Source organism: Nelusetta ayraudi, unplaced genomic scaffold (genome assembly GCF_046127955.1).
Source record: "Nelusetta ayraudi isolate G7.1 ecotype Tasmania unplaced genomic scaffold, CSIRO-AGI_Nayr_v1 ptg000042l, whole genome shotgun sequence".
Taxonomy (NCBI): domain Eukaryota; kingdom Metazoa; phylum Chordata; class Actinopteri; order Tetraodontiformes; family Monacanthidae; genus Nelusetta; species Nelusetta ayraudi.
The window spans coordinates 6,455,638-6,468,219 of record NW_027466092.1 but is presented as its reverse complement, the minus strand read 5'-3'; the positions used below and the strand labels follow the sequence as shown (position 1 = coordinate 6,468,219).

At 43.9% G+C, this 12,582-nt stretch overlaps 3 protein-coding genes across 5 annotated transcripts in view; 1 reads left to right on the top strand and 2 right to left on the bottom strand.

The window, feature by feature from the left end:
- Positions 1 to 12,582, bottom strand: part of LOC142893398 (equilibrative nucleoside transporter 2-like) — a 279,352-nt gene that overhangs the window by 230,445 nt on the left and 36,325 nt on the right. The gene's annotated exons all lie outside the window — the stretch shown is intronic.
- On the top strand, positions 64 to 2,211 carry cunh11orf68 (chromosome unknown C11orf68 homolog). 3 transcript variants are annotated; one of them, XM_076033932.1, is made up of 2 exons: positions 64 to 307; positions 960 to 2,211. In XM_076033932.1, coding segments are annotated over exons 1-2 (786 nt in total). In that variant the 5' UTR covers positions 64 to 305; the 3' UTR covers positions 1,744 to 2,211. The 3 variants fall into 3 exon arrangements, with proteins under 3 accessions (XP_075890047.1, XP_075890048.1, XP_075890046.1); XM_076033933.1 differs by lacking the exon at positions 64 to 307 and adding an exon at positions 370 to 505; XM_076033931.1 differs by lacking the exon at positions 64 to 307 and adding an exon at positions 516 to 661.
- rela (v-rel avian reticuloendotheliosis viral oncogene homolog A) lies at positions 2,311 to 12,382 on the bottom strand. The gene is made up of 11 exons (XM_076033929.1): positions 12,202 to 12,382; positions 10,676 to 10,711; positions 10,281 to 10,417; positions 9,226 to 9,371; positions 7,845 to 7,936; positions 6,999 to 7,133; positions 6,557 to 6,661; positions 4,865 to 5,080; positions 4,695 to 4,775; positions 4,508 to 4,591; positions 2,311 to 4,177 (listed from the first exon to the last, which is right to left on the bottom strand). Exons 1-11 carry the CDS (start codon positions 12,206 to 12,208, stop codon positions 3,294 to 3,296), a joined length of 1,923 nt encoding a protein of 640 aa, XP_075890044.1. The 5' UTR covers positions 12,209 to 12,382; the 3' UTR covers positions 2,311 to 3,293.

Here is a 12,582-nt window from a genome sequence, read left to right as displayed (position 1 = left end):
TTGATTTCGCAGGGTCGCAAAGCCCGTCGCGTAATAAGAAAAGGGAGAGCGACGGTCGTCTTTATAACTCAGCCAAATTAATGTGCAGACGTGTTTCTATAGGAATTATTTCGGCAACGTGAAGGAAGTATTGTTAAAGCAACAAATCAGTTTTATAGTTCTGTGTTTTTATTACTGCACATCCAGCTAAAATAGTGACGTGTATTCTTTTTTTTTTTTTTTTTTTTTTTTTTTTTAAGTGACGCACTTTTGTTGTATTTACCAGCCACCTGGCCGAATAAAAACAAACGGATGGAATAAAATTAATGTACGTATATTTATTTTATTTGTAATTTGTAACTAATTTGAAATTGAGGAAAGTGTGCACATTTCAATTATTTTTGCGACAATTATTTCTCTATCGCTCTCTTCGATGCTGCGGAACGTTCGGCACAGTGATAACGCACTTGTACCGTACCGGACGAATAATTCTGGACAACACCGGGCAAAACTTCGACGTCTGCAGGTTGGTAAACGGCCAAAGTGAACCATTATTGCAATGATGATATTATATTGTGTATATTACGCCATAGTCTTCAGCGTGGTTGGTTTTGACTAGCTAGTTACTAGCAATATCACTTTGAAGGAAAGATGAGGTTTGCGATTGGGGGAAAATGTATAGGTAGGTACCATTAACCTCTTTAGGGTATCGATGACTTTTGGAATACGTAACTTAAGCGGCTTGAACAATTCGTTTTACGTCATCCGGAGACGACCGTGCATTTGAAGGCAGAATATTTATGTGAAGTAATCGATGGGGCGCCGTCGCTTGTTGCCGAACCAGGGTTGCTAACGCAGCTGGCTAAGCTAGCAGCAGTAGTAAACAAGCGCAAGCTGTAAATGCGCCAGTCCCAAGGATCAATTGTTCGCTTGCTGCCCGTGTATTCTCATTCAAAATGTCACATTCTTTTCCAAACCAGGACAAGTTTAAATTCTCGTGAGCTTCACAACAGTTGCATTATGGAGGAAGAGGAGTCCCCGGCTGATGGTGACACGGAGAGCAACTTCGCTGCAGAGACGTACGCTGCGGAGGCCATGGCTGCGGACATGGATCCCTGGATTGTGTTCGACTCCAGGAAAACTCCCAGATCCGAGTTCGACGCCTGGCTGGAGAGCAACAGGCCTTCGCAGGTGTACAGATTTGGCGACGAGGAAGGTGGCGCAACTCCTGTGGGGTGGATCGCCGTGGTGGGAGCGAACCACTGTCCCAACACCGGGGACGTCACCGGGCTGCAGGAGAGCTGGGAGAAGCAGCTGGCCGGCGGCCGGCCCGCCAACTTCCAGACGGTGAAGGAACTGGCCCTGAACCACGGTGTGCTCACAGGGAAGTGGCTGATGCACTTGGACTCTGGTTTCAAGGTTGACCGCGCTTGGGAGTGTGTGGCGAGAGCAGCAATGGATGGCAAGATTTCCCTGGTCAAAGTCAGCCCCCATAACCCCAAGGGAGAGGCCAAGCAGGTCATCTGCGCCTACAACCAGAACTTTACGGATGAAAACGAAGTGATGATGCTGGATTCCGTCATCCGCGCCGCTGGGGTCAAATGCCCTCTTTCCTACAAGCCAGACGTGTACACGTACCTGGGAATCTACCGGAACAACCGCTGGAAGCTCTGCCCCACCATATACGAGAGCAAGTTCGACCTGGAGTGCGTCCCCAGGCGCTCCTGCGTCACCAACAAAATCACCAACCTTGAAGTGACATAATTCAGCTCTGCAGAAAAGCATAGTTTACACCTGGACAAGCGTATGAAGAAATGAACTATCCCATCCGTCTGAGTTGTACTGCATGGCTGCAGTCGTTTTCAAATTCGGCGGCTGAATTTTCAAATATTGGTGTCTGTCTTTGGCAAAAATGCACGTAAAACTCCTTGTTTTTCTTGTTTGATAAGACTGTGATCATTTGTAAGTGACCAGATGTCACTTTTTTTTTTCCTTTTCTAACTCAACGTTATCTTCATCAGTAGCAAGTTTTGTGTATTATTGAGGTTCTACAACACAGTCGTTTGCCTGACTGACAAGTTGTCTGATTTATATGTTGTTATTACAAGAAGTTTTGTATTTGAAATTGGATGAGAATTTGTTTTACGATGTGTTTATATACCTTCTGGCCTTTTTTCATACTGGATGGTGATGAGTTCAGTTGCCAAAATAAAAGTCTACTTTCACAGACCATCCAAATGTGTGATTTATTCATTTATTTCAAAGTGAACCTCAATCATTTATTATATGTCTTTGTTTAATCTGCTTACATCATACCAGTATAAAACAGTCTCTCTTTTTTTAAACTCACAAAGCCAGTTTTTCCTACAAGAGCATTGCAATTTGACCATGAGATCACAAGCAGTTGAATTAAACAACAACCATTATTCAAAACAAAATAACTGAAAAATCTGATTAGACACCAGAAAAAAAAAATTATATTACCAGACAGAATACAAGATCTGGTACGGCCTCTCTGCTATGAGCATGTACTTATTAATGTTGCTGGTAAGTTATTTACACATGGCCCTTCAGTTGGTACTTGGTACAAGTGTACGTTATGTTGTGACCCAACAAAGCTACCAGCATTACAAGGTTGTTACAGTAACTGCTATTTAAAAAAAAAAAAAGCATTTAAACAATGTCTGACATGGGCATATTTACTTGAAAAAGTGAAAAAAAAAAAAAGAAAAAAAGAGGAGGGGGGGGCATATTACGTATAGTAAACAAGCCTTTTTGTTTACAATGAAAAAAAAAGAAAAAAACAAACTCGCTGAATGACAGTGCTAATACCATAACAACGGCAGCATGAAATCATGCTTTACATCTTCTAGAAAAAAATCACCTCAATACAGTCCTGACAGGACAGTACAGCACCAAGAAACTTTAAAACTGCTGCCCCCAGTAATGCATCCAACATGATTCTAGTCAAATATATGCTGATGGTTGTTCTGAAAGTTAATGATTGGCACATATCAAGTGTGATGAAATTAACAATTGACTGTATTACGCTGTGTACAAGGCTGGTCAAGCGCTCCGTCTACCAAACCCCACCGAGACTCCAGGTATTTCCTAATGCAATTCCAGAGGGATCAGTTTTCCGTCTCTTCCAGCCCTTCATATCCACAAAGTCTCCCATTTCTGTCTTTGAGTAACACGGGAGTTTCAGTTCTGAAGGTTAAAGGAGCAAAATGGCAAGTGGTTGTTGTTTAACAAAAGAAGAAGGAGAAGGAGAAGGAGAAGCTTGCAATAAAGTCCAAAGGAAGTGCTGCTTCTTAAGTCGGGTGTCCGGGCACAAACCTGGCCTGGCCGGCGTTGTTAAAAATAGAAATGAGTCGATCCTCGTCGGCTGACATCAGCTCGTCAAACTCGTCCAGCACCGGGGGCCGGTGGTTGTTGTGAGGCAAAGGTTCAATCATGGCCTCATTCTGGAGCAGGCTGACGATGCTGTTGGGGTAATTCATCCAAGTGCTCCCTGGGTTACCAGTGGGGTCACTGGAGCTGTGGGCTGCGGCTGCTGCGCCACCGTTATGGGCTGCACCAGAGGAGCTGGGTGCCACAACCTGCTGGCACGACACCTGACTCAACATGGAAGCGCCGTTTCCACAATCGGCGATGAGGGCGGGATTCAGAAGGTCCTCAAAGTCACCCATGTCTATGCTGTCCAGAGCGCCGGGCGCCTGGGGCTCAGGAAAGCTGGGGAACTCTGGCATGTCGTCTTCCACCATCGCAGGTTCCACACGGAACTGAGAACCCTGCAGGGTGAAGGCGCTGCTGGCCTGTGAGGAGGCCGCATTCCCCTGAGAGGACGCCGCTTCCTGGGCCATGGCAGATGAAATGTTTGGGAAGAATTCATGCAGGTCTGAGAGGTTGACTGTGGAGTAGTCCTGGTTGAGGGCAGCGGTGGTGTTGGAGGAGGAGGCGGCGGCGGAGGAGGAGGCTTGGGTCTGGACACCTGGGAAGCTGGGCACGGCGGTGGCTTTGGACTGAGGCCCCAGGTTCAGGCTCTCCATGATCCTCCACGTTTGGCTCGAGGTTGCAGCAGAGGACGAGGGAGAAGACTCCACCTTGGGCTGGACAGAGAAGAGCTGACCCGGCTGGTTGAAAGAGTAAGAGGGCTGGGGTTTGGCCCCGCTGGCACCGACGGGCATCACAGGTGCTGAAAACACAGAGCAAATTACACACAATTAACGCTGGCAGTGCCGAAACAACTAACACATTCTCAATGTGCACTATATTTGGCCTAAAAGAAAAGAAAAAAAAAAAACATCCCAGATTTAAAGGTTCTCCACATTACCCATGAATGGAAATTTGACCCCTGAAAAATCTTAAACTTTTCCCAATTGCATGTTGCTTTATTTGGTATCTTACTGATGAGGCTTGTAAGAGACTACATGAATTTCTTGAGGGAAAAAAACAGAGATGGAACAAAATTTAGCTAAGCCACAGATTTAAAAGCAGGCAGATAGAGAATTTGAAATGTGCTTACCAGGTTGCGCCACCACTGACGGAGGCTTGGCAGTGACCATTCTCCTCCCTGAAGCCGTGGGCCGTCTGTCTTGTGGAATGGTCACTGCACACCCAATAGGCTTGGTTATATTGCAAATATTTAACAGCAAAAAAAGAGAAATCGTTCCATCACACAAAAAGGACTGAAGCAAAGGTGATGAACTCACCGCTAGACAGCACGGGCCCCAGCTTCAGGCTCTGGAACATATCTCCGGTACGCTTTCTCTTCTCAGTCAGCCTGTACTCATCTACGGGGAATTGATTTGAAATATTAATGAGATTCCTGGGATGATTGGAGATCTCCGGCAGAGTTGGATGCTGGATGGTTGCCCCTCACCTGGGTCAGCAGGCAGGTACTGGAAGTCCACAGGCTCACTGACCTCGCGGTCGGATGGCCGGCGAAGCTGCATCTTGACTCTGATTGGCTCCGAGAGGTTAGTGTTGCGGTACGGTGGCGTGCGGAACACAATGGCCACCTGCCTGTGGACGTCGGCCTGGGAGAAGGTGCCCTTCCCCTCCCAGGAGTCCTGGAAGAAGCGCACCTCGATGTCCTCTGCAGGGGTGGGGGGTGGGGGTGTAAAGACAAACTTTACATCTCCAACCGATAAAGATCCAAATCACAGAGCATTGCATCACTTGTAAGCCTTGTAATTAGTTACAGCCGTCGACCGCATGATAAAGTCAAGTGTAATTTTCAGTGGAAAAGCAGCTCTCTCTCCTGAAAGACTCATTTCAGGCTTCACAGGCTTTTACCATTCTGCTGTAGTGTGTGTGTCTGTCTGTGTGTGTGTGTGTTCCTGCACTGACTGAGCTGCAGAATGCTCAGGGGAGCGTCCCAAATCTCTCAAGTCTAAAACACAAAGCACATGTTGCACGTACATCACAGTGCTGCCTGGCTCCCATCACTGAACTGCAGTTAAGAACTGAGAGAAAAGGAGGGATTTACTTCTTTGAATCATCATTTTCTTTGATGAACCAATTGTTAATGTTGGAGAACAGAACTGAAAGAAACAATAATAAAAAAATAAATTAAAAAAAAGGTTCTGGAAAGGAAATATGTGCTGGACACTGGGAGTTCTGGGAGATGGACTATAAGCAGAAACACACCCACACAAGAAACTGATGCAAGGTCATGATACACACTAAAAAGAGAAAAGTTCTTCTTTAGACAAAGGCAAGAACGCAGCATCCTGACGCATAGAGTGCATGAATACAGCAATATATATATGATAAGAAAAAACACCTGAAAAAATAAACTACATTGTAAAAAGGGGAAGCATTTGGTTTATTGCAGAGAAAGTCATTTAGGGATGGTGGGACTGGCTTGTGCCGTAGCACACGGAGCAGAAAGTGTGACAAGTGATGTAGACGGACGGCCTTTAACACAACTTAAAACCATGAGCCTAATATTTGTTGAATCACAAGCAGAGTAAAAAGCAAATCAAGTTCATAAACATGAACGAGAAAAAACAGACTGAAGACTGAAAACACACTGAATTACATGTGTGCTTTATAATGCTCTGAAATATATTAGGAAAAAAGGAAATAAAGAAGTTATATAAAGGTATAATATGTATATGTCAGTGGTACTGTCTAAATGCAATTTTGGCCATTATAATGTAAAGGCAGGTAGCTTTACCCCACTTCTTGTTTTTTTTTGTGCCTCTGTTTCTAAAAGCTACACTGGAAGTTAACGTAACCAGGTGATCACATCATCACATGGAGCATTTCATGACGAGGGCCAGCCAGCAAGGTTCCTATTTATAACACAGAGAGAGAGAGAGAGAGAGAGAGATGGAGAGAGAGAGAGAGAGAGAGATGGAGAGAGAGAGAGAGAGGGCGAGCGAGCAGGCTTGTTCTTGGTAATGTCAGCTTCACACCTTCAACTTTTGCATTTGCTTAGTCAGTGCTGAGCGCTATTTATAAACTGGTGCATGTGGCAGCAGAGCCTAGTGGCGAGCCCAGTTTCTCTATGCAAGCCTCCTTTTCCAATAATGGGGCAGGGCCACCATGCAGGGTGAAAACAAACCTTTTTGTACTTTGTCACACAGCAGGAAGATCTCGTCCCCTCCTTTGCAGCAGCCAGAGTTGCGGTTGACTCTGCAGATCTTCAGTTCTGCTGTGTTTGGAGCCCCTGAACAAAAGACACGTATTCGTGAAGAAGCAAAACAAATGAAAATGGACTTTGGTTGTGACTATTAAGTCCCATCTTTGGCAAAGAAGAAAATATTTGTCCATTTTTTCTTTCGTTCTTTCTAAATCAATAAAAACACATAATTTGCAATCTAAACAGTATGTGCAGTGTATATGTATGCATGTGTGTGTGTTTTTGAAGTAGGTCTTCAGTGCAGTTCAAAGAAAAGGTTTGTGTAAAGCGGAACAAGGTCCTCGCACTCAAGGTCAGAGGAGAACTGCTCTGCATGTTGGGAGTGGAAAATCTACGTCGCACCGCGGCTGCAGGAACCACTCACTGTTGTCGTAGATGGGCTGCGACACCACAGGGCTCAGTTGGAAGACCTCCCCCGTGGACAGAGTGAAGGAGGCCTGGAAGCAGAGCCGCACTGAATTCAGGTCAAACTCCTCCTCCCACACCTTGGCCTCCGGAACTGCAGCCAAGACACAGCGAGGAAAAGGGAGCGGCACACAAGTCAGGCAACGCAGCACCGCTTCCTGTCATGTGTCGGCTATCAGCGCTTTAATTGGGTCAGAGGTGAAAGCGTTCGTGTCAGTGTTCAGAGTAAGTTATCAGGCATTAAGTCTGTAAGGCTGTCTTGGAAAATTGATCAGACTGAAACCTACTTCAAGAGGGTCTTGTGAGGGACAAAATTGACAGAAACCTGTTTGAGAAATTCCCAGCCGTACTGTTAAACTGTTTATTTATTTTTTATTTTATTCAGGCATGAAATGAACTGATACTGTCAGTGAATACTGATGGTGATTTATGGGGGAGGGGGGGCGTCTGTGGCTGCTGTAGTTTGTTTCCTTCTCTGGCAGCAAATATAAATCTGCTGCCAGTAAAATCTGTTTGTGTATTTTTAGAATGGAGGCTATTTTATCTGCCCATGACAATCACCAGCTTGCCATGAAGTAAAGATAATTAATTGCAGTGCTAAGACTCAGGAAATAGCCTCTGTTTAGGCCCATTTTGTATATTAAACTAAAAAGGCACATTGTAAACTAAAGAAACAGTAGACATTCTAGACGAGTTAGAAAGTTTCCACCGTGACTCCATGTTGCACCGTGGGCTTCATAAATCAAAGTGAAAGGTCAGAAACACAGAAAAAGCTTTGTTTTAGCATTTTGTTTCAACCACTTACTGTTAAAGGGGTTATTGTTGGTCTGCAGCCTGCAAGTGATGGCCTCATTCACATCCTTCTTTTTCACACACTGTATGCCCAGATTCTGAAAACTGAAAGCAACGGCAGCATCAGATCGAAAGTGAGAAAGAACCTTCAAAAGCGTTGTCTATACTTAATACTCTCAAACTTAGAAATGTCGAAACATATATGTGTATGAAGTGTGTCCACACATGTCCAGGTCCTATGGCAGATTATTATTTTTTTGTATTTTAATTTATTGTAAAATTAAATATTTACATTGTTGAAAATGGAAAGATTTTCAAAAAAAAAAAAAAATCTTTATTGGTAAATACCTAGCAGCAATAAAGTTTGTTTTGCGCATTTAAAAATATGCTAATTAATATAACTGCTGCGATTGGTGAATCACAGTTCAGGACGCGTGCTAAGCAATAAGCATCAAGTCAAAAGAGTTTGGAAAGGACAGTTTGATGACGATGGACCTGGCCAACTCATCTGGAGCCGATGACTTCTCCCACTCTTCTCATTTCCTCACAGCTGCAAATTGCTGCTGTAAAGTTTGTGTTGTGGTGTCACGCTGACATTACTGCCCACGCCGTAAAGCAGAGATTTGACCAAAGCAGCGCAGAAAGTGAACAACAAATGACTAATCCAAACTGGTAGTCACAGTCAAACAGTGGCCGCAGTGCAGGCAGGGGGGGAGGGGGGGGGGGAGTACGCAATGTATGTTTGAGTTTCAAAACACAAGTTCCCCCTTGCTTGTCAAATGGCGTCATTCCAGATTCGAACAAAATGACATAACTGGCAGGGGTCTGTTGACACAAGAGGTTGCTTCAGTAACGTGACAGATTTTAAGCACAGAACGGAATCAGAGGCTAAATTGACTTTTTATGTGTGTGTGTTTATATATATATATATATATATATATATATATATATATATATATATATATATATATATATATATATATATATATATACATATACATGTATATGTATATATACATATATATATATATATATATGTATATATACATACATATATATATATATATATATATATATATATATACATATATATATATATGTATATATACATATATATATATATGTATATATGTATATATGTATATATATATATATATATATATATATATATATATATATATATATATATATATATATATATATATATATATATATATATATTGATGCTGTTAATGTTTCACCCATCTCCAAACAAAAAGAGAAGCCGCTGACCAATTTGTCCAAGGCGGTCAGGTAAACACATTCTTATCGTGGTCAGTCAACCTGGCTCTCATGTCCAGCTTGGACCCTTATGGCAGCAATTCAGGCATCTAAACGCTGCCATAGACACGTACCTGTGCACTCTTCTCTCTTGCAGGTCGGCTTCATAGTATCCGTGCTTGCAGTCCTTCCCAACCAGTTCATGGGGGTGAGGCTTGTGTGGCGAGCTCTTAGTCACCAGGGAGATGCGGACGCGCAAGGGGCCGCTGTAGTTGTGCACCTGCAACAGAAATGTGTCGGGCAGAAAGGTGTTCTTGAGCGACGTTTCTGACAATAATGAGCGTCTCCGGCCAGCCAGTGAACGGGATTGAAACCTCAAAAATGAGAAAAATGAGAAAAATGAGAAAAGCTTCTTGCTCTCGTCTCCAAAGCAGCCATTTGTGATGTTACAAAGGTCACCTATGAAGATAAACAAGAAGCCAGAAGCACTCGTGTCCTTCTAAAGTAATTTTTAACCTTCACTGATAAGGTAAGGCACTACACAACAGACTAAACGCCTCCTCTACCTCTAGCGAGCCCAGGCCTGAGACAACATCGCAGCAACACTGACGTCTTCACCACCTTGACTTTGGCCCCTTTGAAGCATGCGGAAGTCAGAACAAACAGTCAGTTTTTCAGCTAAAACTGAAACAAAGTACCTTCCTGCTTCTGCGAGAGGCTGCAAAGAGGGCTAACTATGCTTTTTGTTAAGCATGCAAGGCTGCTTCTATAGGATCTTGCAAATATAGAAACTATTAAGAATTACATAGAATTGCAAATAACTTAATCACATTGCTGTGCAACTATGTAGTTTTGTGGGTAGATTTTATTATTGTTCCTGAAGTGAATAACCTGCCCCTCACTACTGAGTTTTTTTCTTTTTACGTTAAATATTAGGTCTTTTATGAATACTACAGATAGAGCAATTAGGCAACATTCGGTCGTTCATTCATGCACAACTGGCCTGTGGTGACAGTAAAGAAGATGAGAGTTAAAAAAAAAAAAAATTAACTAAAAAAAAAAAGCAGAAAACTTGGCTTAAAAAACAAAAACACATCTTAACAGAGACTGTCAGAAAGTAGATTTATAACCCAGTTAGGACCTCTTTCTTTCTACTTAGGAAGCCATTAGAAGCTGGACGCCCCCTCACCTTGATGGCCGGGTAAGTTTTAGTGGTGTCGTTACTCTTCTCTCCGGGTATGCTGCCAGCTGAGCGCCCCTCACACTTATACCTGAACCTCATCCCCCTCTGCTTCGGCTGCTCGATGATCTCTATGAAGGCGTTTCCTATTTTGAAGTGGTGGAAATGTGTGGGAGGAGGAGAGAGGAAAACAATCAGGGTCAGATGGAGTGTTTTGCATGTACGAAAGACACAGCCACCTCCATTAGGAAACGCTGGGCTTATAACCCTACCGAACGTGAATCAGTGTGTCAACACAGAAATAACTCTGTCAATGTTGACCGACCCCACTGTTTGCTCAAAGACTCAATATCGCCACTGATTTTAGACAGGACGTTCAAAGCTTCCAAGAACAGGCCTCTTACCTTGGTTAAATGGGCCCAGGTTCCACCCAAAGCCGCCTGCGGTGGACAGAGAAACAGAACATGTGTTTGAACAACTGAGTCCAAGTCCTCCAGTGATTTGTGGCTTACTCTGTAACGCGACGTGACACACAGTGGCAGTTCAGGCAACGCAAAACCAAAAAAAGCTGCAATCAGCACATACTTGTGGTTTAGTAAGAGTTTGTCATTTGTGTCTGTGGCCTGGACAAACTGGCCAGCTCCTTCGGAGTTGAACGGACGTACTTCGGGCCTAAATATAATAACTACAGACCGTAAACTGTCCGCCATAAGGGAAGACAAGTGGATAATTAGGCAAACAGTGACAGGCAGGGTGTAATATTGGGAGTCAAGTGACCCGCCTTGTGGTGAGAAAAGGCCTCCTTTGTGAGGAAGGAGTAGGCCACGCTCCGGTTTCAGGTGCTCGCTGAACAAATTGTTGAGATTCACAGGAGAAGCAAGGTGTGACAGCAGATCGGGTGGCCGAGGCTCCACCAATCAGCTAGTAGGACTCGTTCAATCTGAAGAGAAAGAGCCTGAGTGCGATGCTTTCCAAGTTGGAACATGTCTGCTGTCCCACACTCAGGGCATGTGGAATATGCCTCCCTCTGTTTAAACCCCAGACAAAGGATTTACTACTACTACTACTTCATTTTTCAAACGAGTGTGACATTGAGAAAGTGAAAGTCGAGCAGGGCCTTCACAATAAATCTCCCGGTGTGATGTTAAAACACAGCTGGAGGATGTGAGATGAACATCTGACTCTATCTTGTCACGACGTTCTGTTTGACAGTGATTTACGTTATTGACTCTGACACATCTATTTTCCTCACTCTTTTCATCTGGCAGACAACATTACTTATCACAGTAATATATCAATTTATTAAACCACGTCATTCAACGCATATACAACATACAGCAAGGCTATGTGAAGAAGAAATGCTACCATTTCCGTCCACGAAACGGAGGTGGGCGGATCGAACCGCCAATAGTGATTATTACTATCGATATGGATGCGACCTGGTGGAATTCGTCTCGACCGAATTGACGAGGGGGTATTCGCCGAGACAGCGATGCAATGAAAACGGACCTAATAACAAAGAAAGGAAATTAAAAAATGAAATCGAGCTATTTTTCTATGAGGTTTCGGCATGAGCGGTCGAGCCAGTGAAATCCATGCGGTGGATTCGGAGGCCTCTTGGCAGCTCTGCCAAGTGGTTCAACCCGAGCCATGTGAGACAGCAACACACAGGGAAGTAAACACAACCGAAGGGCAAAAAAAAAATAAAAAAATACCAGAACACCGGGGGGTTTACGCAATAAAATGGTAAAGTTAAGTCAAACTTCCTACTCTTTGCTCACAGTCGGAAAGTGGCTGACATGTCGTGTTAGCGTAGCGCTCGCGGTAACGGGGCTTTCCCCTGCGCGCAACGACTCCACGTACGGTTTCACCTCCCGTCCCTGGACTAAGTTTTTACCGGCCGAGCGAAGAAGCCCGAGTCCCCGCTTACCCTCCATGGCTGTGCCCGTGTCCGACTCCCGCTTTCCCGTCGACACCTGCCCTCTCTCCGTATTTTTTTTTTATTTTTATTTTTATTTATTTTTTTTTAAGCTAATGGAGGCTGCAAAACAAGGCAGTTAATGTAGACTCTCAAAAAACTTCTTGACAGGGCGACCCTGTTGTGTCTCAGGCCCCGCCTCCCTCCGAGCAAAGCAGACGAGTAAAGCCTGATATGGAAGCCAGAAAAGCTTCCGGTATAAGTGGGGGGAAATAAAAACAAAGCGAACGTAACCGTAAACGTCTTGAATGATTAATCAGTTCCTTGGATAACTTGCCGAAAACAAACATGCATTGGTCTGAAAGTCACGGGCTTCGTTTTAACATTGGTAAT

Bases quoted from the DNA above. Each gene is read 5' to 3' on its own strand.
- rela (XM_076033929.1), bottom strand. The intron at 7,134-7,844 runs GTAAGTGGTTGA...TCTTGGCTGCAG, and splicing joins CAACAATAACCCCTTTAACA to TTCCGGAGGCCAAGGTGTGG. The intron at 5,081-6,556 runs GTTTGTTTTCAC...CCACCCCTGCAG, and splicing joins GTGTGACAAAGTACAAAAAG to AGGACATCGAGGTGCGCTTC.